Raw genomic sequence first — 27472 nt, 5'->3', positions numbered from 1 at the left:
AAATGGGACGTGCAGAAATCCATGCACATGCTGCAGAAACAACCCCATTCACGTTTAGGTAATGCATTTTTTTTTTATTTCTGCCACAAATTTGCCATGTACAGTCGTGGCCAAAAGTTTTGAGAATGACAAAAATATTAGTTTTCACAAAGTTTGCTGCTAAACTGCTTTTAGATCTTTGTTTCAGTTGTTTCTGTGATGTAGTGAAATATAATTACACGCACTTCATACGTTTCAAAGGCTTTTATCGACAATTACATGACATTTATGCAAAGAGTCAGTATTTGCAGTGTTGGCCCTTCTTTTTCAGGACCTCTGCAATTCGACTGGGCATGCTCTCAATCAACTTCTGGGCCAATTCCTGACTGATAGCAACCCATTCTTTCATAGTCACTTCTTGGAGTTTGTCAGAATTAGTGGGTTTTTGTTTGTCCACCCGCCTCTTGAGGATTGACCACAAGTTCTCAATGGGATATAGATCTGGGGAGTTTCCAGGCCATGGACCCAAAATGTCAACGTTTTGGTCCCCGAGACACTTAGTTATCACTTTTGCCTTATGGCACGGTGCTCCATCGTGCTGGAAAATGCATTGTTCTTCACCAAACTGTTGTTGGATTGTTGGAAGAAGTTGCTGTTGGATTGTGTTTTGGTACCATTCTTTATTCATGGCTGTGTTTTTGGGCAAAATTGTGAGTGAGCCCACTCCCTTGGATGAGAAGCAACCCCACACATGAATGGTCTCAGGATGCTTTACTGTTGGCATGACACAGGACTGATGGTAGCGCTCACCTTTTCTTCTCCGGACAAGCCTTTTTCCAGATGCCCCAAACAATCGGAAAGAGGCTTCATCGGAGAATATGACTTTGCCCCAGTCCTCAGCAGTCTATTCACCAAACTTTCTGCAGAAGATCAATCTGTCCCTGATGTTTTTTTTGGAGAGAAGTGGCTTCTTTGCTGCCCTTCTTGACACCAGGCCATCTTCCAAAAGTCTTTGCCTCACTGTGCGTGCAGATGCGCTCACACCTGCCTGCTGCCATTCCTGAGCAAGCTCTGCACTGGTGGCACTCCGATCCCGCAGCTGAATCCTCTTTAGGAGACGATCCTGGCGCTTGCTGGACTTTCTTGGACGCCCTGAAGCCTTCTTAACAAGAATTGAACCTCTTTCCTTGAAGTTCTTGATGATCCTATAAATTGTTGATTGAGGTGCAATCTTAGTAGCCACAATATCCTTGCCTGTGAAGCCATTTTTATGCAACGCAATGATGGCTGCACGCGTTTATTTGCAGGTCACCATGGTTAACAATGGAAGAACAATGATTTCAAGCATCACCCTCCTTTTAACATGTCAAGTCTGCCATTTTAACCCAATCAGCCTGACATAATGATCTCCAGCCTTGTGCTCGTCAACATTCTCACCTGAGTTAACAAGACGATTACTGAAATGATCTCAGCAGGTCCTTTAATGACAGCATTGAAATGCAGTGGAAAGGTTTTTTTGGGATTAAGTTAATTTTCATGGCAAAGAAGGACTATGTAATTTATCTGATCACTCTTCATAACATTCTGGAGTATATGCAAATTGCTATTATAAAAACTTAAGCAGCAACTTTTCCAATTTCCAATATTTATGTAATTCTCAAAACTTTTGGCCACGACTGTACACAAACATTACCTTAAATTATGCATGGCATACTCAGTGGGGGAGATTTATCACAGCTGATGTAAAGGAAAACTTGTTTAGTTGCCCATAGCAACCAATCAGATTCCAGGTGTTATTTTTTCAGAGCTCCTTTGGAAAATGAAAGGATGAATCTGATTGGTTTCTATGGGCAAATAAGCCAGTTTTCCTCTACATCAGTTTTGCTAAATTTCCCCCAATAAGTTCTTGAAGGAATCTGTGAAAAATCTGCGGAGGAAGTTAAAGGGGTTGTCAGGGCTACAGATATTAATGACCTATCCTTAGGATAGCTCATCAGTATCAGATAAGTGGGGGGGTCTAACACCCAGGAACCCCACTGATTATCTGTTTTGGGCAGCCACGGCATAATACATGTATACAATGTTGTGTACAGAGAACATGCCCGTACACGGTGTAGTTATCATGCCTGGGATACAACAGATCAGCTTCCATTGACATGAATGGGAACTTCACTGCAGTACGCTGGTGCCGGAAACTACACAGTGAACAGAACATCTCATATTAATGACCTGTCTGTAGCCTGGACAACCCCTTTAAATCTTTGTTTTACAGTCACAGTTTGTCAGATAGGCTACTGTCCCTCACCAGTCCCCTTCCTTTTGTGTTTTGACTCTCACCAGGTCCCTGCTGGTCTGTTCCCGACTCAAGGAAAATGCGGCGGGTCACAAGCCAGCTCTCGTATTTACTAAGATTGGATTTAACAAATCCCATTGACATAAGAATGAATGACATCAAAGCCAATTAGTAAGATAGCCATCTGGGTCAGTGCCTATGACTGAGGGGAATATGTCATACAGTATATAGATCAGTAACATCTGGACGGGTGAAGGAGGAAGTCATGGAAATATACACATTAGTATCTGCCCTTTTGTTTTCCTCAAAGAGAAAATATTAACATAGACAATATAATGACTGCTGTTAAGTTGCTGCGCATGGATTGCACTCTACTGAACAATGCAGGGAGAGCATCCTCAGTGTCTGGTAACATCTGGTAGAAGCTGTGGTTATTCTTTCACTATAAAGATGCTATAGTTATATGGAGATTAACTCTGCAACTTGTGATTAGGACATTCTGTACCAAACAGTTAAGGTTCTTATTTTATAAGTGATGAAAACGATCTGTTTCTACCCACAAAGACTATAAGAACAGCATCTGGATAAATGTATTATTTGTTGGCCATGATGCTGTGATTTTGGAAACCACAATTAAAAGGAGGTTATCCAGATTTCTAGTGAACAGAACAATACTCGGAACAAATGCTGCGAAAAATATGGTGTGAGGAGTATGAACATCATTCAGAGTGATGTAAATATTTAAGCAGCTGCTGCGCAAGCGCTGCAGCCACTTTAAACAGCTGATTAGTGGGGGTGCCGAGATTCGAAACTCCACCAATAATGTGTCCTGGGGATAGGTCATCAGTATTAGAGCTCATGCACACGAACGCTTGCTGTTTGTTCTAGGCATTGGGGATCGTGAAAATGCATGGGCACCATCCATGTGGCTGCTGCAGACGGGTGCAGACCCATTCAATTTGAATGGGTCTGTGATCCGTCCGCACCGCAAAAAAATAGAACATGCACGGACAGAAAACCATGGAAGCACTCCGTAGTGCTTTTGTGGGGTTCCATGTCTACGTTCCGCACTGCACGTGTGAATGGGTCAAACAGCCGGTGCCCGTATATTGCGGACCCGCTGTTTGTGGGCCGCAATACGGGCCTGGCCAGGACATATTCGTTTGCATGAGCCCTTACAAAGCTACATAACCCCCTTACATGTTATTCAGTGATATATGAAATATATGCAAACACATGCACAGGAATCGAGAATGATGGGATCTGGTAGATGTTGATGTGTCCCCCCCATGCCTTGGAGCCAGAGGGGGTCCACCAGATTTCTGTTCCCCATATAAAGAGACCAGGTATCTTGTGGCTTCCCTCAGGCTCCGGGTTCTGGATACAGCCTCTGCACTCCCTATAGTGACACCCCAGGTTTATTCTTGCACTTCTATGTGTATTTTCTAAATTGGTTATTGGTTTCCCCCATCTTCTAATATATAAAGCTGAGTGTATGTATGTCCGTCCGCTAAAGGAATCTGCACCATGGCATTTACAATCACGAAATTTGGCACACAGGTACATCAGGTGTCCGGAAAGGTTTTAGACCAGGTCTCCGCTCTCTAGGATGTACCGTTCCTGAGATACAAAAAATAAATAAATAAAAAATAATGCATTAGCCAATAGAAGCCTGGTCACATGATCGTTATCAGCCAATAGAAGCTCGCAGGCCCTTAGTCTCCAAATACACACAGTTTTACACCAGGTTTCCATAACAACCGAACCATTTTTCTTCACTGCTGTAGGTCAGCTTTAAAGGGGCAGGGCGCTGTGGATGACACTGTTAAGGGAGCGGAGTGCTGTGGAAGTGACAGTTCACGGGGCAGGTAGGGTGGCCATTCAGGCCACTTTCAAAAGATGGACTTAAAAGCCTGCCACCAGGTCCCACTAAACCACGCCCCGATCAGGTTAAGCCACGCCCACAACCACTCCACAGCCGACGGGGATTAAAAAATGAAGGTAAAAATCAACTTCTGTCCGCTGCAGGGGTGGGGGGGAGGGTGACTTTCTCCCTGCAGCTCACGCTCAGACAGCACATTGCTACTATCTGAGAGTGAGCTGCGCCGGACGGAGAACAGGGAGTCTGAAAGCTGGACTGTCCGTCCTAAATCCGGACCTCTGGCCACCCTAGGGGCAGGCTGCTGTGGAAGTCACAGTAAAGGGGACGGTCCTCTATGGAGGTCAGTGTTAAGGGGCAGATTGCTGTAGAGGCCACTGTTAAGGGGCGGGGTGTTGTGGAGGTCACTGTTAAGGGTGCGTGGTGTTGTGGAGGTCACATTTTAAGGCAACAGAGCTCTGTGGAGGTCACTGTTAAAGGGGCGGGTTATTGTGGAAATCGCTGTTAACGAGACAGGGTACTGTGGAGGTCACTAATAAAGGGGCGGCTGCTGTGGAGGTCACTGTTAAAGGGGGCGGGATGCTGTGGATATTACTGTTAAGGGGGCAGTCCGCTGTGGAGGTCACTGTTAAAGGGGCAGGGTACTGTAGATGTCACTGTTATAGTGGATGCTGTCGATATCTTTTAACGACATACACAAACATTCAATTAAATAGATTAAATATACCCGTGGAAAGCTGGGCCTTCTGCTAGTATTCAAATAAAATACAGTATGTTTCTCTCATTCTTTATAAAGTTCTTAATTCTGTATATGTTTTGTGCTAGTAGTGTTATATTCTTCTTATTTTTATCATCTACACTAGTTCAGGAACTGTTGTGTTAGTAAATGTAAAGTGCTTCATTGCCTTAAGATTTAATAATGTGAAGACCTTGTCTCAAAATGCGGCAAAATTTGGTGCACTCTTGGCAAACTTTTATGTGTCTAGTTTTAGAAAAATCCACTGCACCAAGTTGTGCTTAGCAGGGATGGGATGTGGCTCCGCAGACAAGGATCCAACATTTTGCACCCAAATTGCCATGTGTAAGGTCTGTTCTGTTTTTTTTGCGGAACGTATGTGGAACCATTCACTTTAGTGGGTCCGTAAAAAAAACGGCAGTGACTCTGTGTGCATTCTGTGTCCGTATGTCTGTTCCGCAAAAAAATAGAGCATGTCCTATTATTGTCCGCATTACAGACAAGGATAGGACTGTTTTATTAGGAGCCAGCTGTTCCATTCCGCAAAATACGGAATGCACACGGATGTCATCTGTCGTATTTTTGGCGGATCCGTTTTTTGCGGACCACCAAATACATATGTTCGTGTGCATGAGCCCTAAGAAGTTCGACCAAGGGATATGAAAGGATGGGGAAATTCTGCCACAAATAGTTATTGTGGAGTCACAGAAAAGTGTCTCTCCCTGCCCCACATTTAAACCGAACCTGTCACCTCAAAAACGCATATAAAACTGCCAGTATTACCTTATAGTAGCCCCCAGTCTGTTCATAATCATATGTTTGATCCGGTAGTCTGATGCTCAATAGCTTAAAAAAAACTATATTTTTAGCGCCATCAGCACTATCTTGCCGGTCAGCTTCAAGTCAAGGGGGCAGCGGCTTTCTTGCTTCAAGTCAAGGTAAGCACGCCCCCTAACCGTCCTCTCTCTTGATTGACTGCCTGAAGTGCGGCCGGGATCGCAGAAGTCTAACGGGATCGCAGAAGACTGCCTAAAATCCGGCTAACAGCGACAGCCGGAGACGGGATCGTGCCTTACCAAGGAGTGCACCGCGCATGCGCGAGACTTCTGGCTGTCAATCAGAGGGGACGGTTAGGGGGCGTGCTTACCTTGACTTGAATCTGACCGGCAAGATAGCGCTGATGGCGCTTAAAATATAGTTTTTTTAAGCTATTGAGCATCAGACTACCGGATTAAACATATGATTATGAACAGACTGGGGGCTACTATAAGGTAATGCTGGCAGTTTTATATGCGTTTTTGAGGTGACAGGTTCCCTTTAACATCCAGCCTGAGCCCCTGTGCTAAATCTGCTGCAGGTCTAGACAGCCGATCTAAGTTTTTACACCACCCTCAGCACTTTCCCGAAAATGGAGTGTGGCGGGGCCAGTGGCCCGGAAAATTTATCTTTTTAGATACATTTCAGTAGATTTCAGATTTCTGCTCACATAGAGAAGAGCCTCCTCTCTATCATCACACGACTAAGGCTACTTTCACACTAGCGTTAGCAGGGTCCGGCAGGCTGTTCCCCTGCCGGATCCGTGCGAATGCTAGCCTACGAGTGTTTTGCTGAGGTCAGTGATATCAGCAGTAGTCACTGGTCTCACCATCTATAAATGTGTGCCCTCTCCTTCCTGCACTCTGTATATGGTAATATGTGACCCCCACCACTGCATATCGAGATCCGTGACCCCCTTTACACTGTATACAGTGATCCGTGCTAACGGTAGCCCACGAGTGCCGCCGGAACTCCGCTCCGGCCCATTCACATTCACTGATGCCCAGCACGCTGCCTTTTTTATCCGGCCGCCTCTCGGCATGTTTTCCGTGCTGTGGCCTCATCGCCGACCTGTCCCCATAAAAGTGAATGGGGCCGGAGCGGACTTCCGGCGGCACTCGTAGCCTACCGTTAGCACAGATCACTATAAACAGTGTACAGGGGGTCCCGGATCTCGATATGCAGTGGTGGGGGTCACATATCACCATATACAGAGTGCAGGAAGGAGAGGGCACACATTTATAGATGGTGAGACCGGTGACTACTGCTGACATCACTGACCTCAGCCAAACTGACAGCTCACAAGGGGTTAAAGCTCCTGAACTGTTGGTCTGGCTGTAATATCATGGAGGGACCCCGGACATTAAGGAGGGGTACACATGGCAATATTTGCATTGCCTGCTGACCTTTAGGTGACCATCACTTGGGTATATAGGTTTTCTGCCCAGTGATGACAGCCTATTTTTAGCCTGTTAGTTTTGGAGGGAAAAGTTGTCCCACTTCTGCCTGGATCTCTGGGCAGAAGTTTGATGCTGCCCAGTGATCCCCCTTTTTTTTAAATCAAATCGTTTTTATTAAACAATAAATACATAATATAACATAATACAATACGTTGAATTTTTCTTTCTTTACATTATCCACAATGCGGATTTAGTGCAGTGATCCCCCTTTGATTGACCTATTGTGACCAAGGGTTCCGGGTAGGGTTACCCAGACCCTGGTAACAATGGTAGGATTGGTTGAAGGGGTCGGTGGATGGGCTATAAATGTCCGTGCTCCGCCGGTTGGGTTGCCTTTCGTTTGCACCTGCCCGTGGAGCCGAATCCTTCGTGCCCCCTCTCCGCCCGCCCCAATGGTTGAATGATGGCCATGGTTCTAAGGAGGGTGGTTTGGATAGTCATCCCGTGATGGGATGGACTCTGATGTACGGTTATGGTTTGATTGAGTCGGAGTTTATGACTAGGCTCAGAGTTGGTATATTAAAGTTCAAGTTGAAAGTTTGAGTTTAATAAACAGGCCATGGCCAATTTTTATCTCCACTCTCTAGTCTGTGTTTTTTTTATTTTTTATTTAATGTTATTTATTAATTGTCTGGGTGAATGGTGTAAGTATGGGCATATATGCCATGTATTGCCATGTCTGTGATAAGAACACAGAGCAGAGGGGCCATAAACAGGACAGACACTGGGATTGCTCACAGTTTGTGGTCCACAGCGCTTCCCTGGCTCTGCTACATCCCCACAGGATCCTCTCAGTACAGGGGAAACAGAGGGGGCAGAGCCTGCAGTCAGATCAGCCATCACAGCTTCCCCTCAGTCTCCCTTCCTCCTGCAAAAGTTTATTTATTTTAGCTTTTAACAAGTGTCCCTACTAAGCCCCTGCCAGCCCTGCACGGCCAGGAGTGCCAGTCACAGAAGGAAAGCACCTCTGATACAAGCAGGGTGCTTTAGGACCCAAACAGCAGCACACTCCTTCAGGCAGGGACCAGGTAGCTCCTTCATGGCATGTGCAGGGATGGAGGAGACAGGGGGCGTGGTGAGAGCAGGACAGGAGGGGGCGTGGATGTTAGAGCAGGACAGGAGGGGGCGTGGTGAGAGCAGGACAGGAGGGGGCGTGGCTGTGAGAGCAGGAAAGGAGGGGGCGTGGTGAGATCAGGACAGGAGGGGGCGTGGTGAAAGCAGGACAGGAGGGGGCTGGTGAGAGCAGGACAGGAGGGGGCTGGTGAGAGCAGGAAAAGAGGGGGCGTGGTGAGAGCAGGACAGGAGGGGGCGTGGATGTTAGAGCAGGAGAGGAGGGGGCGTGGTGAGAGCAGGACAGGAGGGGGCGTGGCTGTGAGAGCAGGAAAGGAGGGGGCGTGGTGAGATCAGGACAGGAGGGGGCTGGTGAGAGCAGGACAGGAGGGGGCGTGGCTGTGAGAGCAGGACAGGAGGGGGCTGGTGAGAGCAGGACAAGAGGGGGCGTGGTGAGAGCAGGACAGGAGGGGGCTGGTGAGAGCAGGACAGGAGGGGGCGTGGATGTGAGAGCAGGACAGGAGGGGGCTGGTGAGAGCAGGACAGGAGGGGGCGTGGATGTGAGAGCAGGACAAGAGGGGGCGTGGTGAGAGCAGGACAGGAGGGGGTGTGGATGTGAGAGCAGGACAGGAGGGGGCGTGGTGAGAGCAGGACAGGAGGGGCGTGGTGAGAGCAGGACAGGAGGGGGCGTGGTGAGAGCAGGACAGGAGGGGGCGTGGATGTGAGAGCAGGACAGGAGGGGGCTGGTGAGAGCAGGACAGGAGGGGACGTGGTGAGAGCAGGACAGGAGGGGGCGTGGATGTGAGAGCAGGACAAGAGGGGGCGTGGTGAGAGCAGGACAGGAGGGGGTGTGGATGTGAGAGCAGGACAGGAGGGGGCGTGGTGAGAGCAGGACAGGAGGGGGCGTGGCTGTGAGAGCAGGACAGGAGGGGGCGTGGCTGCCAATAGCAGGAAAACCAGGCAGATCTGCTTAAGAAGATATATTAGTAAGGCCTCTTGCACACAACCGTATGGCTTTTTCAGTATTTTGCAGTCCGCAAAAAACGGATCCACAAAAAATACGGATAACGTCCGTGTGCATTTCGCATTTTGCGGAACAGAACAGCTGGCCCCTGATAGAACAGTACTATCCTTGTCCGTTATAGTATAGTATAATAGGACATGTTCTGTCTTTGAACGGAACGGAAATACGGAAACGGAAGGCATATGGAGTACCTTCTGTTTTTTTTTGCGGATGCATTGAAATGAATGGTTCCGTATACGGTCCGTATACAGAAGGCAAAAAATGAAACGGAAACGGAAAAAAAAAAGGGCCTAAGTGTAATATCTCCCTACTTTTTTTTTAAGTTTTAATAAGTGCTAACAGAGTGGCCAACCCCTTTAATCTTGTTAAGCAGCCCCCTGACAGACAGGTCCACCGGGCCTGGACACAGTGAATGGCACCCGTGGCAACTGCCCCTCCATCCCCCCATGTTACACCACTGAAGGTAATGACATGAAAAGCGTGAGCTACAGATGTTTTATCTGAAGTCACTTGTAGGAATGAAAATACCGTAGTTTATATGAGAAGATCCCATCACATTTTCCATTTAAGCAATGAAATTCCACCACAGTTTCTTCAGGACTTGTCCTGGGGTAACCCACTAGTAGCAGTGTGCGAGGAAGCTGAATGTAACCCTGCCAGCAAGTGTGTACAGGCCTCACTACATGTCTGTAAGCAATGCTACCACTACACGGTATTGTGTCTCACTGATGTGCAAGCTTGCAGTTTTGCTCGCCTGGAATGTGAGATTGGAAAAGGAAGCAATTATTCTTAGTAGACTCTTTGGTTACATGAGCTCATTTACACTTTTGGTATAATAACATCAGCACTGCCCCAACACATAAATGAATGAGATATATAGAGGAGTACCAAAGCTAATGATAGACATGATAGCATTTATCCTTATCCTGGCCTCATAAATCAGTGTTTTTGTAATGATTAATGCAGTCTAGAAATAGAGTGAAGCCCTGTAAATGGCAGCAAATCACTTGTTTGTTAGTCATAGGTTAATAAAATAATCGCCCATAAGGGATCCATCTGTATTAATGTAATTGAAGCTTCTCAGCCTGCAGATTATAAGGGAGGAGAAAAGGAAACTCTAATTAGAGTATGCAAAGTTCTTGCCAAATCAGATGTAGAAGATGGAAATTTCTGTCTGCCTCACTAATATCTATCTATCTATCTATCTATCTATCTATCTATCTATCTATCTAGAATGAAAATAATAGCAGCACTCTCAGTCCAGATAGCTGTGGGTTCAATCCGTGTCGGACTGGGGTACCTAGGGCCGAGCAGTAAAATTTATTTTGGGGGCCCACCATACGGATACATTCAAGTATAATAAATAATCTATCAGGTTTTTTATATGAACATAGGCTGGTTGAGATGCCGTACATTGAATATATGTAAGTAGTGCAGTAAATCTAAAGTGTTATGTGCTACTTGTGCAGGTGGTGGGAGACTAGGGGCCCACCTTGCTCAGGGGCCCATCGGCAGATTCCCCTGTACCCCTGTGGGCCAGTCCGAGCCTGGGTTCAATCCCTCCAAGACAGTGGGTTTTAGGTCGAAAGGTATACAAGTAACAAATAAGGTATCCTTCCAAACTCAGGTGAAAGGGAGGTAGACCCACTTTTTTCACTCTAAATGCACCATTTCAGACCAACACTTGAGGCTTTTCTCAAGCCTTGAGAAAGGCCTTATTGTGTTAGGATGAAACTTTGCATTTGGTGTAAATAAAGCGGGTCTACCACCCTGTCACCTGATTTTGGAGGGATATCTTATTTGTTACTTGTTTATCTATCTATCTATTGGTCTATCTATTTATCTGTCATCTATCCATCCATTCATCTCATATACAATTCACTTGTACAGATGTAGCAATCCTCATCTTGATTCTTTTTGAGTTAAAGCGGTTATTCAGGAGTTCGATGTTGATGGCCTATGTCATTAATATCAGATGAGTGGGGGTCCGCTGATCAGCTGTTTGAAGAGGTCTCATCACTCCAGTGAGCTTTAAGTTTCCATACATTGTATAGTGGCGGTGCTTGGTATTACAGCCTAGGCCCATTCACCTGAAAGGGACTGAGCTGCACATAAGCCATCTGACCACTGAACATGACATTGCCGACCTAGGAAGGTGAGCGCCACCGCCTGTTAAAACAGCTGAATGGTGGGGGCGGTGTCAGCAATCTTATTTGGATCTTATTTTGATGACCTAGGTCAGGGATGGTCAACCCGCGGCTCTCCAGCTGTTGTAAAACTACAACTCCCACCATGCCCTGCTGTAGGATGATACCTGTAAGCAGTGTGGGCATGCTGGGAGTTGTAGTTTTGCAACAGCTGGAGAGCCGCAGGTTGGCTATCCCTGACCTAGGTCATCAATATTTAACTTCTGGAAAAACCGCCATAATGATACAGTTCTGGCTGTTTGTAGGGGAACCATGTGAGCTTACTGCATACATCTCATACATTGATTTTTAATAATAAACAGTAGGCAGTAAGCTCCTAAGCTCCCCCTAGTGGTAGTTGCAGCAGACCTATTCTTTATAATTGAACTTAATGGATCTGAAGGGGATTTGTATCAGAAAAACATCATTTACACACTGCCCTAATACATGCATTTTCCTCCATTTTTATTTATTATGTAGGTGATGTCACATAATGTTGCACCATCACATCAGAATGTCACATCACAAAACACCATTCATATTTCAGCATGCTCATCATGATTATGTGATGTGGCTTAGTTACATTACAGCAGACCATGTGCTATTTAAACTAAAGGTGCATTCACACGACCGTATTTTCGGTCCGCTTCCAATCTGCATTTTTTGTGGATCGCACACGGATTCATTCATTTATAAGGGACTGCAAAAAATGCGGACAACATATCTCTGTGCTGTTCACATGCGTGCAGCCGAGCCGCAAATTATAAAACATTTTGTAAAATTATAAAACATGTCCAATTGTTGTGCATTTTGCAGACAAGAATAAGCATTTTTTAATGGGGCCCCTGAAAAGTGCGGGATAAACACGGACTACATCCATATTTTGCAGATCCACAATTTGCGGACTGCAAACGGATACAGTTCTGTGAATGCACCCTAAGGAGCACAAAGGTGAGTATTTTCCTAGAAGTGTTTGCAGTCCTGCATTTTTTTGTAAACCAATGGAAAACACGCTCTATTAGGGGAAAAGGACAGCGACAGGATAGGTTGTGCATTTTTCTTAAATTTGTTCTCTGCAAAAGTAATCCCATACAGCTCAGTTCAGATGAACTGGACCATTTCTGCCATTTTTGCAACAAATCTGCCCCTTGTTAACATACCCAAATGATCAGTCTTTAACTTTTCCTTTAAATTGACATAAACTCTCAGAACTAATGGTTTTCAATTTCATCTGCAGGAATTGCCTACCTCGGAGGAGCATGCAGCCCTAAACGGAAGTGTGTCCTGGCAGAAGACAATGGCCTCAACCTGGCTTTTACTATAGCACATGAGCTTGGTCACAAGTAAGACATCATTTCAGCATTGTCCTCTGTGCTATGTGTTGCTCAAAACATGCCCATTGATATTATGTGTTAATTCCCAGCTTTCTGATATAATTAATGCTTACAGTCTGTCTCCCGCCACAGCATATTAAGATATTAGCTAAAATAATTATTGGAGAGAGCACCCATCAGGTAAGTCAGCCTGTTATAAGCAGTCTCTTCTATACATCTTGGGCCAACATTAAAGTATAGCAGAGCTGAATATGCCGTTTAACACATTGTGATGTCACCACGCACTTGGATTTACCATGCCATGACACATGAATAATCAGACGTTCAGCTTAGATTTATCTTTATCTTTAATTTGTGCATCAGTCTTCCAGTTTTATAGAATAAATCCTTATCATGGTGAAAATTATACTTAATGCTTATTTTAAACAAAAATATTTAATACATTTTCCTTACAAATAAAATAATCTTTATTCACGAAAAACCTTTATCCACAGAAAATGTTTTTACTCAACAGTGGTTAGGTTGCACCATTAAAGGGATTGTCCAAATGCTTGCAAGTGATGGCCTATCCTCATGATAGCCCATTTTTTTTTATAATTGGGGGTGGGGTCCAACATCTGTTTTTCAGTAGCTCTGGCGCCAGAGCTACACGGCTCCTTTCATTTGCAGTGCTGGTTACTGCAGCGCCGCTTCCATTGAAGTAAATGTTTCAGTAACCAGCTCCATTGACTACACAACGGACGGGAGTAGTTCCGACATGGAGCGACTCATAGTCAGGGTCGCGGGTTGTCGGACCCCTGCCAATCAAATGGATACTTGAGGATAGACCATCACTTGTGAAATGTTGAAAGACCCCTTTAAAGGAAACCTGTCACCTGGAATTTGGCAATATAGCTGAGAACATGGGCTTCTAGATGGCCGCTAGCACTTCTGCAATACCCAGTCCCCATAGCTCTGTGTGTTTTTATTGTGTCAAAAAAACTATTTGATAGATATGTAAATTACCGAGATGTGTCCTGTACGTGAGATGAGTCCAGTGTGAAGGAGCCCAGCACCGCCCCTCATCCTCCGAATCTCCTCCTTGCTCCCCGACGTCACAAAGCTAGAGCGCCGTAATCTCGCGATGCGCGAGCTAGCGAATGCGCAGTTCGTTCCCTGAAACTGATGCCAGCACAGGGAAGGAACACTATGACGACACTGCGCATGCACTAGCTCACGCATCGCGAGATTACGGCGCTCTAGCTTTGTGACGTCGGGGAGCAAGAAGGAGATTCGGAGTATGCGGGGCGGTGCTGGGTTCCTTCACACTGGACTCATCTCAGGGACAGGACACATCTCAGGTTATTTTGCATATCTATCAAATAGTTTTTTTTTTACACAATAAAAGCACACAGAGCTATGGGGACTGGGTATTGCGGATGTGCTAGCGGTGATCAAGCAGCCCATGTCCTCAGCTCTATTGCCAAATTCCAGGTGACAGGTTCACTTCTGGGTTCGAGACTCTGTTAGGAGAATCTGTTTCAGATTCCGTAAAAAATTCCAGAAAAAAAGTGTTAAAAAGTGATGGATACCATAACATAAACCAATAAAGAAAAAGGGGGTCAGTCAGCACATCCCAAAGCGCAGGGGCACATTGCTATGGCTGATAACAACACTGTAAAACAAAACATGCAATGCAACAGCTCTCTGCAAACCAAATAAAGTACAAAATTGCATAATAATTGCTAGTGCTATACTTATAAATTAGAGATGCTTGGCAAATCATTTTGTACAAAATTATTTGAGCCCGTCTGCCGCACGTCAAGGCGATCTCTGTAAGACGGGTTCCCAACACCAAATTCTACCCGTTATGTGCCATGACGGCTACCACACAACTCAGCGAGTGTAGGTTCCACATGCATGCTGGGCCTTCTTTACTTTCTGTCATTTTTGGTGCCAAAATGGCCTCCATTATATCCAAGGAATGCAGGCACCAACATGCATGTCGGGCCCACTCCACACCACTCCCGGTGCCAAATGGCCACCAAAGACTGCAATGAGAGTCCACAAACTATCTCTCTCCTGGTGAGATAGACCGGATTTTAGTCAGAGAGGTCTTTCAGGCTCCCCTGGTGTCCATTATGTGACAGATCCATCACCACATTGAATTCTGTTTTTCTGTTAGCTCATGCACACAAACATGTGCTGGCCATGCCCGTATTGCGTCCCACAAACAGCGGGTCCGCAATATACGGGCACCGGCCACGTGCATCGTATCACTTGAATGGGTCCGCAATCGAGAAGATACAGAGTGGAGGCACGGAGCGGAAGGCCACGGAAGCACTATGGAGCGCTTCTGTGGCATTTCGGTCCACGCCTCCGCCCTGGAAGAAAAATAGAACATGCTCTAATTTTTTAGCCATGCGGACAGATCGTGGACCCATTCAAGTTGATTGGGCCTGCACCCTTCAGCGCAGGCCACACAGACGGTGGGTCTGCACCCTTCAGCGCAGGCAACACACAGACGGTGGGTCTGCACCCTTCAGCGCAGGCCACACAGACGGTGGGTCTGCACCCTTCAGCGCAGGCCACACAGACGGTGGGTCTGGATCCGTCAGTGCAGGCCACACAGATCGTGCCCACGCATTCGGGATCGCAATTTGCAGTCCCCAATGCACGCCACAGGCGACACACATTCATGTGCATGAACCCTAAGCCCAAGACAGATGTAAACATACATCTTTTCTTCGTTCTGTATCGCCATCGGTTTGCTCGAGATATTGACTAGAGAACACATATTGATTAGTTAATCATCTCTGACGCCAGGAGGTGCTCTTTTATGGAATTGTAATAAGAAGCCTAAGTGATACGATCTCATATCTAGAGTTGTACTACCGGGGGAAATAATTATAAGACGTTGGGGCAGTACATTTTCCAAACTTGAACTCCAAATGTCTGAAGGATTGACGTCTAATAAGTAGTTCTGCTCAGTGATTAAAAGTCTGGAAAAGCTTTTGAATTTTGAAAGGGTTTCCTACAGATCTCTTATTAGGTAATGCACATAAGGCTGGCTTATAATTAGTATAAGCAATTAACTTCCTTGAGAAAAAATGCATTTGTACGTAATTATGGATTTGACTTGGTCAACTATGTGTACGTGGCCTTTTGTGGCTCCTTTGAATTTGTGTGCTTGTAATTTGTAAGTGCTCAGTGTGAGCCTGTACTTAGTTTATTGGATAGCATCCAGCCATCTAACTAGCGGCAGGACTTTGAAGCCTGCGGTACCACTTGTACTATTCGCTTGTATAAAACAATCATTGACTTTCGTTAGCATTTCATGTGATGTGCTTCCAATAAACCAGTGATGTTATAAGCTAGTGAGGATCCAATGCTAACCTTCACTAGGATAAAGTCTGCTTGCTTTCAGTGATGATAATGATGATGACACTACTTCTTACGCTTTGAGAAGGTGTGATATGATTTGTGTTCACCTGAGATCACATCTCCAGTGACATATTATGACAGCACATCTCAGCATCTCTTTGTACAAGTCATTATTAAGTATACTGATGCCTGTATACTGACAGTAGGTGAGTGTTGCAAAGCTATTTCCGGGGAATGATTCCATCGTATGCATTAAGCGGCACACATCAGAGGCTGAACAAATTAGGTCCTGACAATATACTTATATAATGGGTATAGTGATCTGCATGTACATGTATAGGCTTGAAATGTTGTGGTTATTGAGATCACACACAGTTTTTTTCAATGTGTATATAATGAGGTAAAGGTCTATATTTAGGTATATTTAGGCTTTCACCACTTTACCTGTATTCTGCAGTGATCTCACTAATAGAGCAATGTAATTGCAGTTATTATGGATGATTTCCCAAAATAAGCTAAGTCTTGAGGCTTGGGATTGTTTTTACAACTTATTTACCTTGCAGGATAGGAGTGGTAGTAGTAGCAATAATGGAGGTTGTAGTGACTCACTCTGACGCTCCCCTGGGCCATGCAATGATGAGAAGGACACAGCTTTTTTCCCTCTTCAGGGCACTCCCTGGCTTTGGGACTTCTCCTGCCTAATGGTGGCTTGGGGTCCCCTGGTGGTGTAAGGTTTCGAGGTGCAAGGCAGGGTTCCCTGAAACTTCACGCAATGATGCACTGTGATGGTGCTGGTGTTAGTGCATACAATGGTGAGGCCATATTTTACACAAACACCGTACATATTGATGGCAGTCTTTACAGTTTTCATATGCAATTGCTAAGGCTGTGTATGACAGAGAGAGGACTGAGCCTCTTTCTTAAATTCTGCACAATCCTTCCAACTCGACCAAGGAGTGCAGTTAATCTCTCTCACTTTGGCGATGTGTAGTATCCTCAGTGAAATACAGTCTCTGAACAGAGGGCTCTTCTATCCTTTTGATATGATGAGGAACCTGAAGCTATTTTCTCCCACCAGTATGCAGAGAAGTCTGTAGTCTGAATATAGGATAGTTACAAAGCATTTGTTAGAGAAAGGTAATCTTCCTGGCATGGCTGCTGAACTTTCTGCTGCATTCAGTAAACTCTTTTTCCCTAAAGGGCTGGAACATACACTAAAGCTTTGTCTGCATTTCATACACAGGGCAACAGATCTCCCTGTAAATCTGCTCTTCACTGCTCTTAGATGTTTCCACAGGGCATGCTAGACTCAAGCAGCTTCCTCCTAGAGATGGAGAGGTGGTGCCAGTTCTGACTAGAAACAGTAACTAGAAACCTCCCACTCCATATACAGCCTATGGGACATACACAGTGCGTAAAATATAGTACCCTTTGCAGTGGGCTTCCAGGACACTGCATATTCATTTTTAAAGGGGTTGTCCAGTTTTTACTAAGTGATAGCCTATCCTTATGATAGGCCATTACTAGCTGAATTGGCGGGAGTCCAACACCTTGCACCCCCGCTGATCAGCTGCGTCGATGTAGCTGTGTCGATGGATGTTGGCACTGGAACTACCCATCTCTGTCAACCTAGCTGATCAGCAGGTGTGCAAGGGTGTTGGCCCCGGCTGATCAGCTAGTAATTGCCTACCCTGATGATAGACCATCAGTTAGTGAAGGCTGGACAACCACTTTAAGAGACATCATCTGTAAGCAGTGAAGTTTAGAAGTGCAAAAAGTAAAAAAAAAGTACGAAAAAAAACAAAGTACTGTAACACCACCACATTTTACTAATAGCTGTATCATACAGTGGCCTAATATGAATGCTATATGTTTAAAGAGGTTTTCCAGGTGTTTGATATTGATGACTAGGGATGAGCAAATCGACTTCGGATGAAACATGGTGGTAACTTGGAACAGAACCCGATTTCGGGAAATGTTTTTTTACAGTCCAAATTCATTTATGAAGTTATTACCCAAGACTTGCAAGACTTCGCAAAGCAATAACTTCGGCTCATCGGAGCCAATACATTCTAATACTGTACGAAGCTCCTGCTCCGTACAGTATTAAAACGAAGTTTTATGCGAATCGACTTCACTCATCCTTATTGATGACCTATCCAGATCAGTGGGGGTTCGATACCCGGCACTCCATTGATCAGCTGGTAGATGAAGTCACAGCACTTGAGTGAGCGCTGCGGTCTCCTCTCAGCTTATCTAGCACAGCAACATCCATTGGATAGTGGCTGTGCTTGGTATCGCAACACATCCGGATTCATTTAAATGGGACTGAGCTGCGCCTAGGCCATGTGACCGATGAATGTGACATCACTGGTGTACAGCACAGCACTTCAATCACAGCACTGAATGGAACGAGCAGGTATAATTGCATTGCGCTGCTGCAAAGGAGACAGCGTGCAGGTAATCTTGAAGGGGAAGCAGTTCGTGCACAACCGTCGCTTACCTCTTCAAACAGCTGATCAGTCCGACCACTGCAAATCTGATATTGATGACTTATCTTGAGGATGGGTCATCAATATCAAAATCTTGGACAACCCCTTTAAATAATAAAGCTGTTCACATCATGTTTTAATCCCACATTTAAGATGTACATTGGGGAAAGAAAGGACACATCCGTTTAAGGCTGGGTTCGCTTGACGCTTTTGTCTTGTGTTTAATGTAGGCAAAAAAGGTATACGTCAAATGGATGCCTTTGACGGATTCCATACAGTGGCACCCGTCACTATAGAGTTCCATTGTAAACAAAATATATCCGTTAACGTATACATTTTCTTGTGGATTCTGCAGGATGGAAAAGCGTGGCGTCCTCTTTTTTCCCAATGTATATAGATTAAACATAGGGCAAAAACGCAATGTGAACATAGTCTTACTAGTCTGGGTCGCTTGTTCAGGATGCACCAGCCCATGATACATTAGGCTCTAAGTGCCTAAATAATGCTGCCACAGACTGCTGAATAATCACACCATATACTGCCCAAATTACACATCTATACAGTGCCCAGAAAATGCTATACACTGTCCAAATTGACCACAGGGCGTTTTCCCTTTTAAGCTGGCCATAGAAATTATTCTTTTGCAAAGAATGGCAGGTTCGGCCAACACACTTATATGAATATTTTGACCTGATCATTTTGTTCTCCCGGGAGATAAGCCGCTGCCAGAAGTGTCTGACAGCAGCTTTCTCCACTTTCCCCATAGAATAAACATAGAATTTATAGGGCCCCATAGCAAAATCAGATGGGCCCCCAGCACAAGATAACAGGAAACTGAAGCAGCTGTTTCTTATTAGTGACCTGTCCTCAGGATAGGTCATCAATATCATATTGGTGGGGGTCTCTGGGCATCCCCGTCAATCGGCTTTTCAAAGTGGAACGGCCTCTTCTATGGGCTGTGACATCACATCCATCAGTCACATTGCTTTCTGTAACTCAGTCCCTAGGGAATGAGCTGCAATAACAAGCACAGCCGTTAGCTGCACCCCAAGCTCTTCCAAGCAACTGATCAGTTGGGGTTCCAGGAGCTGGACCCCCACTGGTCTGATATTGAGGACCTATCCTTGAGGATGTCATCAATATTTAAAGAGGACCTTTCACCGATTCTTACCCTATGAACTAAGTATACATACATGGAGAGCGGCGCCCGGGGATCTCTCTGCACTTACTATTATCCCCGGGCGCCGCTCCGTTCTCCTGCTATGTCCTCCGGTATCTCCGTTCCCTAAGTTATGGTAGGCGGAGTCTGCCCTAGCGCTGGCCAATCGCATTGCAGAGCTCACAGCCTGGGAGAAAATAACCTCACAGGCTGTGAGCTCTGCGCTGCGATTGGCCAGCGCTAGAGCAGAACAAGGGCAGACTCCGCCTACCATAACTTAGGGACTGGTATCTCCGCCTACTATAACTTAGTGAGCGGAGATACCGGAGGGCATAGCAGGAGAACGGAGCGGCGCCCGGGGATAATAGTAAGTGCAGTGAGATCCCTGGGCGCCGCTCTACATATCTGTATAGTTAGTTCATAGGGTAAGAATCGGTGAAAGGTCCTCTTTAAGTCCCAGAGAAACCCCTTCAGAGGTATGGATAATAGTAGTGCTAGATCGCAGAAAGACACCAAATTGCTATTTCCTAAAAAAAAAATACAATGTTCTTGCACCTGACTGAACATCTGGGCCCCATAGCAGCTGTTATGGCTGCTACTGATATGTTACACTCATAGTCTGACGCTAGATTTATAGCACTGCATAGTCCATGAAAAGTACATGTGCGCCAGTGCAAACGTAGTGTACTCCATCCTGTCAGTGGTCCATGCAGGGGTCTTTTCATAGATGTCACTTTGTGAGAAATCTTGCAAAAATCGTATTGTTCTTCATGTTTATATTGCTTAATTGTCTTTTATTATTGCTGTTTGTTATGTACTATCGATTCTATTTCTTGGTGCTGCAAGTGAAATTAGGTACAAGTATTTGTAGACCATAGTATTCTCAAACAGTGATGACCAGTTCGCCAGTGAACACATGCGGGCTGCCATCTTGACTCACAAGTCCGGCGATGCACAGGTAAGCCCTTACCTGTGCCTGTGCCGGGAGCCGGTCTAAAACAAATGCGGTCACCGGGAGCAGGCAGTTCTGAGAACAGCCGCCGGGGGCCTTCATCGGGCTGTTCTCGGAACTGCCTGCTCCCGGTGATCGCATTTGTTTCAGACCGGCTCCCGGCACAGATAAGGGTTTACCTGTGCATCGCTGGCGAACACTGTGAACTGGCCATCACTGTTCTCAAACGTTTTCAGATCCAAAGTTCAAAAGCAGTAAGCTTTTTACCTGTCCTGCTTCTTTAATGTCCTTGTAAATCCAAGCTAGAGCAGTTGTTTTTCATCTGTAGGATTTGCTTATTTTTATCTGGAGAATGCAGAATACATTAATCTGTCTACAAATCGAATACCAAAGGGATGTGACCAGGATGATCGTGTACCATGTTTATGAGTGATATAAATATACAAATGGATGGTATAGGAACATGAAGTTCGTTCATCATAATGTGCAGCTAATGCTAATGCGTTAGTCTGAAGGACTAAGAAATAAACAGTGTCATTGACATTACGGTAATTTACCTAAAGAAACAACATAGGCTTGGAAATGACAGTCGAAACGTAGATGATATTTCTAGTATTATATGGCCAAAATACTCAAAGACTTGGTGCTGACTATCACTTCTCTTTTCTGTAGCTTAAAGGCTGTTACCATCTGGAAATTTATGACATATCCGCAGATGTGATACCCACGCCTATCTCAAGAACAGAGGTCCCTTGACCCCTGTCTCGCAGCTGCTCTGAGTGGAGAGGTGGCCACACTTGTTCAGCTCTCTCCATTCACTTCTGTGGAAGTTACGAACATATCAGAGGACGCGTGATCGACAATTTTTGGAACTCTCATAGAGGTTAAGGGAGAGAATCACGCAGGTGCGGCCACCTCTCCTTTCAATGCAGCTGTGAGACAGGTCTCGGTTCTTGAGATAAGTGCCGGTCCTGTGAATATGCTATAAATGACCATCTGTCACCTCTGAAAACCCCCTATACTACAGTAATCAGTAGACACTGATTCTGAATGCCATTTTGATGTCTACCCACTTGCGTTCCCCCATTGTGGGTGTGCTGCATGCTGATAAACAAGTCCTAGGAGTCCTCTCTATGCACCAGGGGAGTTTTTGGAGGGAACCAGTTCTCTTTAAAGAGTCTCACAGGGTCATAAGCATTGATGGCCTATCCTAGGTTGTTTGATCAGTGGGAGTCTGACCTCATGCCTCCTTTTATTGTTTAAAGACACAGTGTCTTGTCCACATGACAGCTCTGCCTCGTTCTGCAGTTCAGTCCCATTCATTTGAATGGCATTAGCAGAGGTACCAGGCACAGTCATTTGTCTGGATGAGCTGTTGTGCCTGTCTAGATGAATGAAGGGGACAAGGTTATACATCAATGTTTACATTTTGGAGAAACCCTTTACAGAGCCAGTAAAAATTAAGAAAAATACTAGAAAATATAATTCCTATAATAAAGGGGCTGTCCACGTGTTTTATATTGGTGACCTATCGTCATCCCCGCAGATTAGCTTGAAGTTTGAAGAGAAGGCAGAAATCCAGAGGAGCATGTATGGCCTATAATTCTTATCACACCGATTTAAGGTGCTCTCTCCCCAAGGAGAGATAGTGCTCCCCCAAATCCTGATTTAGGCATCTCACCCAGTTAAGGACAGTACTCTCTGCTTTGCATTGATGAGGGACAATCACCCCAATACAGGTGTCTGCAGATGAGATGCTGGCTTATTTAAAATCCGAGTCATGTCTCAAGGCCTATTTAAAGGGTCGAACATTGACTTATAGGATAGCTGCCTTACATCTGGTGGCATCAGAGGCAGAGCTTGTTAACAGCTCATTTGCATTCCTTTCTACGTGTGAATAGTAATGTCCATTTTTGCAGGATCAGGCTGGCCCACCATAGTACCAGAGGATCCAAGCTCTGACACAATAATGGGACCCTTATAATGCAGGGCCCCTGAGGTCCAGCAGAAGATAATTTGGAATGGACCTAGAAACCAATAACCAGCAGATATACTATTAAACCTTATAGAGAATAAGTCCTGAATATGCAGTGATATGAAAAATGGCCTAACAGGGAATGGGTATATGAGAGTGCCCTCAGAATCATTTCCTCTGGTGGGCCCAATGAAAGTCAGTCCGACATTATTACATGGCACTGATTACAATATCTTTATTTCATATTTGGGGCTGTTTTCTCATTAAAAAAAAGGCACACCCGAACCCTACCCCCCATTACCTATCTGGCCAGCTGTTCAGATGGCACTCCCATGCATAAAATGGCTGCACAAGGAGGGACACACAACCAAACACAGCATTGTCCAGATATCCATGCCTGCGCATGTGCAGTTGACAAGCGCACCATGTTTAAGTGGAGGAGGCATGATGATGTTATTTGAGTGGGTAGGTGGCTTAGGGTTGTGCTGTGGCTTCAACCCCCAAATAAAGGTAGGTGCCATACAATAATGAACATTACCATTCACATTTATAAACTTTAAAGTGGCAGACCCCTTTAAGCTTTTTACTGTGTTTTTAATATGTATTATCTAATGTTTACGCAAACAATAAAATATTATTACAAGGATTTTATATACAAAATTCTGTGCTGATTAACTTCATAGTGTGTATTTTTAGGGTTGATTTTCTTCTACAGAACCCCAAACCTCTTTCGTCGCTTTATACACTCATAGAGGTAATGATAAATTCTGGCTGCCCTCATCCACTACTGAGAGGCATGGATAGGACAAAGCAGGGGTAGGTCTAAGATGCATGTGCGAGGTATGTTCTTTTCAGGCATCCATGACCTCAGGCAAGTCCAGTGGCTCCTCTTCCTCATTTTAGATAGATTTCCATAAAACTATAACACGCAAACATGTTTTGAGTCATATTTTTATGTAATATAGCAGAGTATCGTCATAAGTGACAGGTACTGTATTGTAGTAAACAATTGCTGTGCAAAAAAAACTACCTGAGCTCTTCTAGTTTGAACATCTGCTCTGCTGTCATGCCTGAAAAGCTGGAACTTGTAGAAATTATTTTTTGCTCCCCCCCCCCCACCAAATTGTTATTGAAATTTGTGGTTGAGGCCCAAAATAAATGTATTGGTCCCCATGATACACTTTGAATAGCCCAACCTAACTAAATTATTTGAGGGAAAGAGGTCATACTGTATATCTGTCTTTTGAACACCAATTTCTTCCTAGCTATTGGGCTGTAACTGGTTTATATAACTACCTCCAGGACACCTGTAAATCAACTGGGGAGGGGGACATGGTAAAATAATATTTGCCATCTCAATTAAAGATGATCTTCTGACATTTCCTCTTGTAGCCTTAAATAGTAACTAAACTTTTTTTTTCCCCAGACAGTGTTAGTGCATAGTTACAGCTTACGAATATACTTCATTTACCGGTTCCGTTCTTTTCCCTGCATACATTCTGTCCAAAGATCATCTGTAGTCCCTAAACTTGTCATCCAGTTAAGATGTCCATCAATCCTGCGATTTCCTTAATTCCATGAAATTTCCTTTATGGTCTTGCACTTTCAGTAATGAGGAGAGTATGTCATTTCTTTACATTCATACTAGGACTAACATACTTGGTCAGATTTACCACTAACAAGGACATGCAGTAATAAACATGTCCTTGTCCAAAAGTAAGTTTTCCAAAAACACATGAGGCTCTGAATAGGGAAGAGACTTTTTTAATATTTCAAATCACTTGTAAGGACAAAGCTGCCAACAATAATAGATTCAAGGGAATCCAGGATCGTGTTTCAGAACATGGCGCTCAACCTCAAAGCTAAAAATAGTAAAAATTATAGCTTAGTAAAATACAAATTATACATACTAAAATAGAAATTCTTTTTGACCACATAGTTGCCTGGATTAGTGTTATCACGTGCTGGATGAGTGTTTGTAGAAGATCAGATGCAGGGCAGATTGGAGAAGTGGAGGCCAGGTGGCTGCCTATCAGCCAAAATCATATATTGTATGTTTAGGCTATCATAAGCTGTATTCAGTCTCTAAAACATATGTTAATAATTCTTTGAGAGGAGAATGCCAGTAATAGGACATCCAAGGGAGCATGTCACTAGTTTCTTTATCTGTCAGATTCATATGGTATGATATAAAGACCTCTCAAGTCTTTGGGGTCATATTATGCTTCATACAATTAGGGGACTATACCATCATGTGCATGATGCCTACGGTCTTAAGAACTATAATACAGCTTTTGTAGTCTGCATTGCAGCCCTTGTACTTCTCTTCATTCCGCATTTGGACATGACTTGTGTTTTGGCACATCTCAGTAAACTGTAGCCCAATGATGATAAAAACACAAAAGTACAATACAAGTACTAAGGATATCCCAACATGTGTGTTCTATATTGCTTTGTACGCCTCACTGAATTTTCTCAAAGAGGTATTTATCAGAGCACTTCCTATTTGAGTTGGCATGTAATGGGCAGTCTGGTGAGGTGCTCAAAGTTCACCCATTTTGCAATTTGTACTGGACCTTTGATGTCTAAGAAATATAATACCAAAAAAGGATGTTTTGTCAAGGAGAATCTCACTTATAATAAGTTTATTATTTTATTAAAATGTGGCAAAACTTTCCTCCAGTGCACCATAATTTCTGTTCACACACAAATGCCGTTGCTTTTGGAAGTTTTTGGGTAGTGCTACAAAAGAATAGTTCTGTGCAGACATTTGCATGGTGGAGATTAGAATGTATTAGTTGGAAATAGCAAAATTAGCATAGTCCTCCCCGGCTGTTGGTGAACTGCAGCTCTTTTATTATTTCTTAGTTGAAAGTTGAGCAACAAGGTTTTGGAGCTTTAAGAACAAGAGCACCTGGCACCATGACTAATTCCTACAGCAACCAAATAATCCAAAATGCTTAGTTTAGGCTGTGTAAATTCACAGGGTGAACCCAATACCCCTGAAAAAGATTGATAGAAATATCCACCAGCACTGGGAGAAAGAAGTCTGAAATGTGGGAATCTGTAAGCTGCTCTTAGCACCAGGGTCATGGTCATGCATCCACCACTTTTCTTAGTAAAATATCCACATCTTTCCAGATGGTCGGAGGCTGAAAACTAAGCCCAAAAAATCCATATTTTACAATGTTGCAAAGCAGAACTAAGATATTCTACTATGCAACGTCAGGAAAATAGGCGAGTTTCCTGTATTAGCAATCCAAAAAAGCCGGTGTCACCTTTTTATTGGAGTTTTTATTGATAGCATTCCTGAAATAGAGAAATAGAGAAATGTTAGGCTGGCTATTCACCAGATGGTTTCTGCCCTTTGGTATCTGTAAAGATCCGTTAGATGTATAATATCTAAAATAGCATTCAAACCCTGAAAACATGCTTGGTTGTCAGTAGCAAGAATAGACAATTTTCATGGGAAAATGGAAATATATTTTGTAAACACATTTATATCTTTAACCTCATGGAATACTGCAAAATACAGTATATGCATGTAACACGTACCAAGTTATAGTGTAAGGCCAGATTCACACAGAGCATATTCAGTCTGAGGAACAAGCTCTGTATGGCCGTTGTATTTCCCAGACTGAACACTGCTCCTCTGGACTGAACTCGCAGCGTCATAATTATTTATGATGTTGTGAATTCCTTCCTGACTGTGAGTCTACTTATGACTTAAGAGGAGCAGTGTTCAGTCTGGGAAACACAGCTGCCACGCGGAGCGTGTTACCCGGACTGAATACGCTCGTGTAAACCAGCCTTAACTTTACAAATTTGCTACACCAAGTGAACCAATAAATGTATCTTATGGAGGATAATATAGCCAGAATTTGAGTTGAAAGTTGGAGGCTGAAAAAAGTCTCTGGGTGCTTTAGGCAGAACTGCACATGTAATATACTGCTCCTGGCAGTCATTAGGATCTTTCTGCATTATAATAACGGCTTCCATTAATAATAATGGTGGTATGACAGCTATGCTGGATTTTTTTTGCAGTCGCATACCATCAAATCCTGATGAACCCCACCTGACTAGGGGTCCATTCACACGTTCGCAAAATGGGTCCGCATCCGTTCCGCAATTTTGCGGAACGGGTGTGGACCTATTCATTTTCAATGGGGCTGCAAAAGATGCGGACAGCACACTGTGTGCTGTCCGTATCAGGACTTCCATTCCGTGGCCCTGCAAAAAAAAGAAAACATGTCCTATTCTTGTCCGCAAACACAGACAAGAAAAGGCATTTCTATTATAGTGGCGGCCATGTGCGTTCCGCAAAATGCGAAACACACATGGCCGGTTTCCGTGTTTTGCGGATCAACATGTGAATGGACCCTTATTTTAGGGTCTGTCAGGTTTCCGTTGCCAAGAATAGCACTGCAGAGTACACTATTTTTGTTGCCAAAAATGCTACCAGTTTGAACAAAGCTTTAGCATGGTTTACGTAACACAAAAGGTTACCATTACGTTTGAGGCGTGCATAGGTAGCCAGATTATATTTGAAAGGTCCTGCCAAATAAATGCCAAATAAATTTCCATTGACTGGTAATACATTAGCGTTGAATATTGTTTGAGCTATGGGGTCCAGATGAGTCCCACCCAAACATATGCCATATAAACACATTGACATGTACGTCAGGAGACTTTCCCATCATATACTGGCCTGGACCTCAGAAAATGTGTGAATTGAGCCTAACCCCCTCCTGCATTGCTGGTACAGGATCCAGCC

The 27472-nt window shown here is 44.4% G+C and overlaps 1 protein-coding gene across 2 annotated transcripts in view; it reads left to right on the top strand.

Moving 5' to 3' along the window:
- ADAMTS17 (ADAM metallopeptidase with thrombospondin type 1 motif 17) overlaps nucleotides 1-27472 on the top strand; it is a 259822-nt gene that overhangs the window by 106343 nt on the left and 126007 nt on the right. For both annotated transcript variants that reach the window (XM_040414242.1, XM_040414241.1), the window contains exon 8: nucleotides 12661-12766. In XM_040414242.1, the coding sequence (XP_040270176.1) occupies nucleotides 12661-12766 (106 nt within the window). The remainder of the gene's footprint in view (nucleotides 1-12660; nucleotides 12767-27472) is intronic.

Source organism: Bufo bufo, chromosome 1, assembly GCF_905171765.1.
Source record: "Bufo bufo chromosome 1, aBufBuf1.1, whole genome shotgun sequence".
Lineage (NCBI taxonomy): Eukaryota > Metazoa > Chordata > Amphibia > Anura > Bufonidae > Bufo > Bufo bufo.
The sequence above is the reverse complement of the archived record's forward strand: the minus strand, read 5'-3'. Positions and strand labels throughout refer to the sequence as shown.